Source organism: Anneissia japonica, unplaced genomic scaffold (genome assembly GCF_011630105.1).
Source record: "Anneissia japonica isolate Jap-2015-1 unplaced genomic scaffold, ASM1163010v1 scaffold1208_len1460985_cov181, whole genome shotgun sequence".
In the NCBI taxonomy this organism is placed as follows: Eukaryota; Metazoa; Echinodermata; class Crinoidea; order Comatulida; family Comatulidae; genus Anneissia; species Anneissia japonica.
In genome coordinates this window covers 866,556-872,227 of record NW_022688484.1, presented here as the reverse complement: position 1 = coordinate 872,227, position 5,672 = coordinate 866,556, and the positions used below count along the sequence as shown (strand labels likewise).

At 36.5% G+C, this 5,672-nt stretch overlaps 1 protein-coding gene across 1 annotated transcript; it reads right to left on the bottom strand.

The window, feature by feature from the left end:
• Positions 1 to 610: 610 nt before the first annotated feature.
• LOC117122014 (homeobox protein SIX2-like) lies at positions 611 to 4,836 on the bottom strand. The gene is made up of 2 exons (XM_033267495.1): positions 4,071 to 4,836; positions 611 to 3,047 (listed from the first exon to the last, which is right to left on the bottom strand). Exons 1-2 carry the CDS (start codon positions 4,622 to 4,624, stop codon positions 2,777 to 2,779), a joined length of 825 nt encoding a protein of 274 aa, XP_033123386.1. The 5' UTR covers positions 4,625 to 4,836; the 3' UTR covers positions 611 to 2,776.
• Between the last annotated feature and the right edge of the window lie 836 nt (positions 4,837 to 5,672).

The window sequence follows — 5,672 nt, the reverse complement described above, 5'->3', positions numbered from 1 at the left end:
CAGACAATAAATCATCTCTTAAATTACTCATCAGTATCTTCTTTATTAAGTCAAAAAGAACAAAAAGAGTGTTAATCATAGAGCTTCATCAGCAGAAATTTCAAAACTCCATGAGGTTTGAAAAAAGCAATATGTCGACGACTTAATTCGTTCCTCTCACATGTAAAGGGGATATATAAAAACAACAGTGGCATACATTGTTAATGAATAAGGATTTGGATAAGATTTCTCAATGATAAACAATATAACATAGAGAAGAAGAAAAATGATAATATGTGGAACTTACCCGGCATTGCGGTTTTTCTTGGTCTTCCTTTGGAAACTCCTCAAAGTCGATGAATTCTTCCAGCCACATGCGGATCATCTTTCGTCGTATGTTTTGTTACGAACGAAAATATAAATACAAGCTTGGATTTTGTGCATTTCATTCACACAATAGTACAACTTAGTCGACAGGGGAGATAACAAAGTTCAAAACGTTGTAACTACACTTTGGTCTATTATAGAGAAAGGAAGTAAATCTCTTGGCCTATGTAAAGTAAACCGTAACCCCAATGAAGGTGAGATGTATAAACATTTACAATATTGACAAATGCAGCAATGGACATTGTATCTCGTTTTAAACCATTTATTTTCAGATTGTCAAAACGTATATTTACTCTTATTTTCCGCAAAATACTGACACGCAAAGTCGCAAATGCAAAGAGAGATGTACACTCGAGCTGCAAATTGCTCGTTTGGTACGCAACTTTTTACCCTGTTTGTTAAAATTTACTGCATGTTTTCCGAATACGGGTAACATACATTCTTTCTATTGGTAATATTTTTCAAGTTTATCATTTATCTATTTACACCAGTTACACCAGTTTTATTTTCTTAAATTCTTTTAAAACAATATTCATTAAACAGTTTTTGCATGGAGGAACATAATTGAAGACATATTATTTAATATGTGAGATGAACTTTCCCAATATTGGCTAACTTTAAGTTTTAGTCTTATTAACAGCCTTGTTTGAAGGTTGAACGTTCTGTTATATACAAAATAGCCGCTATCAAAGACGCAATTTGGTGATAATTTGAAAGTTTTTAGCTTTGAAAGGACCAACCAAAAATAGGGTTTTATTAAGTAGAAAAGTAAGGAAGATAACTAAAGACAGCATTATTGTAGTTGCAGAAGCGACAGTAGCAGAAGTAGGCCTATTTTGTAGCACAGAGGTGGTAGTAGCTGTACTTGAGTAGTATGAGTAGTAGTTTTAATACTACAAGTAGCCCTAAAAGAGGAATAAACTATTACTCGATAGTACAATAGCACATCTAATAAATTTGTAGGTGGTCCCAAATGCACAAACTGATAGTAGTCCCTATTAGTAAACGTGGTGGTAGTAGTACGAGATGGTTATAGGTCTAGTTATATTACCGGCAATAGAAATAAATAGTAGCCTGCTTTCTGTTGGTGCTATTTAGTAGTAGACCTAGTAGTGGGTGGTGGTCGTGGTAGGTGATGGTATCTGTAGTTACTGTTAGTTGTAGTGTATTATTATTACAGTATTACATTAGTCATCATTAAGTTACTGTACAATAATATAAGGACGGTGTCCCTATGGTCAAAAATCCCATTTTTGCAAGAAACACTACAGAAAACCTAAGGAGGTAATTAAACGTTAAAATAATTCATAAGCGCCAAGAAAGAAATATGCACTGATCAGTTAAGTGGTAATTAATTTTGTTCAGTATATTCGCTATTGCCGGTAGTGGTTGTGCTTAGGTAGACGCTGGAAGTGGACGAACATACTGTTATGCCTATACAGTATTTGTAGTAGTTAAGACATAGTAATAGAATAGAATACATAACATATAGAGAAGCATTACAGATCGTACTATGCTACGCGACTTTCTCATAGCAGCCATGCTTAACCTGTATAAATATCTTGTTTAAAGCATTATGGGCGATTCTGTTACATTATTTGTATATCTCATTTTTCATATTTACCTAAGTATTTTTGTCTTAAATCCTATGATGACCATTATCCTCCAGTTACAATGCAAATAACTTTTATACAACATACGTTCATTTAGAAGTTTTTAAAAAATAATTTAAGCCATACAACACTAGGAACGGAAATGTCAACGCACTTTACATTACATAACAGATGTCGATATACAGTAGTTATTACTATCATTGTCTTTGAAAAAAAAGACCAATTAATTTCGAGCAATAGTTTAAATGAATGTGATATACAAAGAGATGAATTGATAGCTCATCAGTCTGTTAATGTGTATATAGTCAACTAAGTCAGCTGGTTTGTGTTTGCCAATCTATATTATTTGGCTTTTGAAGTGTGGCATTCACCCTGCTCCGTGCTAGCTAGCTAGCGGCATGCAGCTACAGTGACTGAACACCACTCGGACTACAGTCACTTATTCAGGGGTGAATTAAACCTTGATCGATGCAACAACGCAGAGGCCTAACTCTTGGCTTAGCTACACATAGTATGGCATTGGTACACAGAGAACATTAAGGTTGACGATAGTACTTCATATTTGAAGACAGTTTCCGTGTTTAGCTTTCAGCTTCAACACATTCGAGCTCAAGTGGTTTACATAGATTCAAATTGCCTTCGGCATTAATAATTTCTTGAGTTTTTGATTTTACAGGACAACACATTACACACGTTAGATAAAGCTTTTAAAAGTTCATAATGAGAGGAGAGAAATGCTTAATTTTAAGCTCGAGAATATTGCAAATTCAAGCTCGTCTAGGTTATGTCTACTCGGGCTAGGATCCTAGGTCTACTAAATGATTGTTAGGCATAGGAGCCAATATGGAAGTGTTAAGGCTTGATGTCATAACATCATGGCCGCTTACTGCTATTGCCGACGGGGCTGATGGCGGATGAGGCATTAGTGTCGTCATACCCTGAACAAGATGCGAGGAGTGCTGTGGTGAACTTAAATCCGAGGCCTCGCCGTTCTCTAACATACCCGACTCGTCTTCGGAACTTGTGCTTGCTCGACCCAGTGCCTTGTTTTCCTGCTCTACGTTTTCCCTACAAAAGCCAAACAAAACACGAATCATGTTTATGTAGCCTAACTAGAAAACTCACAACGAATATTCCTTAAGCCAACATTATAAACAACATAAATCCTAAGACAACATCATATAAACAACATGCTTCGTATATTAAAATTAAATTTACTCGTCTCTCATGTTAAATTCATAAGGAGGATGTAATATTCTGGCTTACTGAAAATTAGCTTCAATATAAGGTTTATCAATGATAATGTATTGATGTTAGACACTCAACAGTGTACCTCCCTAAGGACTGTGATTCGCTGGAAAACAATAATATTCACTCATGGAAAACCACTTTACCATATGCAATTTTTAAAACAAAAGCCAGTGATTAGGTGATGCAGCTATGATTATTAGTGTCTGAATTGTTGCACGGTTGCTTCATTTAGCTTTCATCGAAGCAATATCCTAAAATAGGTTACATCGCCGTCTGATTCTCTACGTATTTATTGTTTATTAGTTTGTTGATTGACTCCTGCTAATTACATAGTAATCCACCGTTTTTATTACGTAAAAACGATGATATGAAAATAAAGTTATAGATAATTATAAGACATATTAAATTGAAAAGCACACGCGTCAGCGTTCCGTAAATCTAATTCGACGCTACTTGTAAAAAAATTGCGATAATAAAAGAGAACGATATTCTAAAAGAGCGTTTAATTGTTAACTGTATGACTTTTCAGAAGATTGCAAAGTTGCAATTGTTGTGGTTTTGTAATGAAATTATAGTGAGTGTGTCGGGCTTAATCCGAGGAACAAAAGTGAATATGGACTATGTCAAGGACCGCTTACGGAGCGTGCACTAGCGGCGATAGAGCCGTACCTCGCAACGCCAAAACAATAGGTACTATACGCTAGCTCGCTCGAGCAGCACCGTAGCAAAAAGGGGCACTTGCTCTTAACCTATTTTGATTTTGTACTGGTGTAACACAGTTTTTAGCACCTTCAATATACTTTTGAAAATAAATAGTATAAATGTTAGCCTATTTCCTACCTTTCTTTAGCTTCAGCTGCTCTGTCCCGTTGACGACGATTTTTGAACCAGTTGCTTACTTGAGTTGTGGTCAAGCCGGTGGCTTCAGATAGCTCCCGTTTTTCACGCGGAGATGGGTATGGATTGTGTGAATACCATTCTCGTAACATACTCCTTGACTTCTCCTTGAAACAATAACTTGTTTCTTCCCCGTCCCATATCGTCCTAGGCAGTGGAAACTTGCGCCGTACACGGTATTTTCCTACTGCGCCAAGCGGCCGGCCACGGAGCTTTTCCGCCTCAACATAGTGTGCCTTCAACCACAACGCTTGTAATTTAGGGTGGTTGTGCGAACCAAAGTTATTACTTTCAAGGATTTTGTAAAGTTCCCTAAAATTACTTCGATGAAATGCGACTATAGCTTTAGCTTTCAGTACACTTTCATTTTTATGTAGATGTTCGCAGGCCGGTAATGACCACAAAAACCGAGCGAGTCGCTCAATATTACCGCCTTGCTGCAGTACCTCGCACACACAGGCCACCTGATCCTGAGTGAAACCAAAAGACGGAAGCATACTGTTGGAACGTCTTTGCTAGAATAGACAGACGCTAACAGATATCTCCCTCCAAAATTCAAAAGTATATGTACTAGACCGGCGTATAGTTCCCGCAGGAGGAATGATGAAACACTCGTAAGAATACTTATTTTAGTGTAAAGAAGTGGCTGCGAATGATATGTGGCGAGAATCTGCTTACAGTCTATCAAGTCACGGGAAACAACACTTTAGCTGAGCCTCAACCTGCAGTTTCTATATCATTGCTTGTGATTGGCTCATACTGCGCATCAGTTTTGGTACCATTATGAACACAGAATAGGAATTAATCACCGTGGTAACCACGTCAATCAAGGTAACCTGATACCACTTGAGGTGTGGACGTTCTGCTGCGAACGTTTCCAAGCCCTTTGAATTCTAAAATTATTAATCGTTCTAGACTTCTAATAACTAGAATACAGAAGGGATAACGATGAAATTGTGTTTAGATTTTTGTTAATATATAAACTACAAAGACATATGTATATATACAGGCCTATGAGAATTATGTACAATACAGTTAATAGACCTGTAACAATGCCATCGTTTAGTGTGTTCTATATCCAGCGGTTGAACTGACAAGGTAAAGAGACCATTATTCACCACTGAATCATTCAGTAAATATTTTGAGCAAACATTACGTCTGAATAGGTCATATACTCCGTTCAATTGATGCGATCGCTATTATTATCATTCTTGAACTTTTAATAAGGAACTCTGTATGATGCAGATGGCGTACACATCGGGCATAACGCTAGGATCGCTTATTTACCTCCATGCCTGGGGTTATTCTCTTAACAATTGCTTCCCTTTTCAGAAAATTTAACGTAATAGACTTTATAGATTGAGTCTATGATATGAAAGTATAAAGGTATATTAGTACCATGATCAAAGTAATCTATCCGTCTCAACATGACAAGCACCATATACCATGTACAAAAAATTAAAATTCTTGTAACATTTATTTTCCTAAAATATCAAAATTATATTTAAAACAAAATAGCGCGCAAAATACAACATATTTTACAAA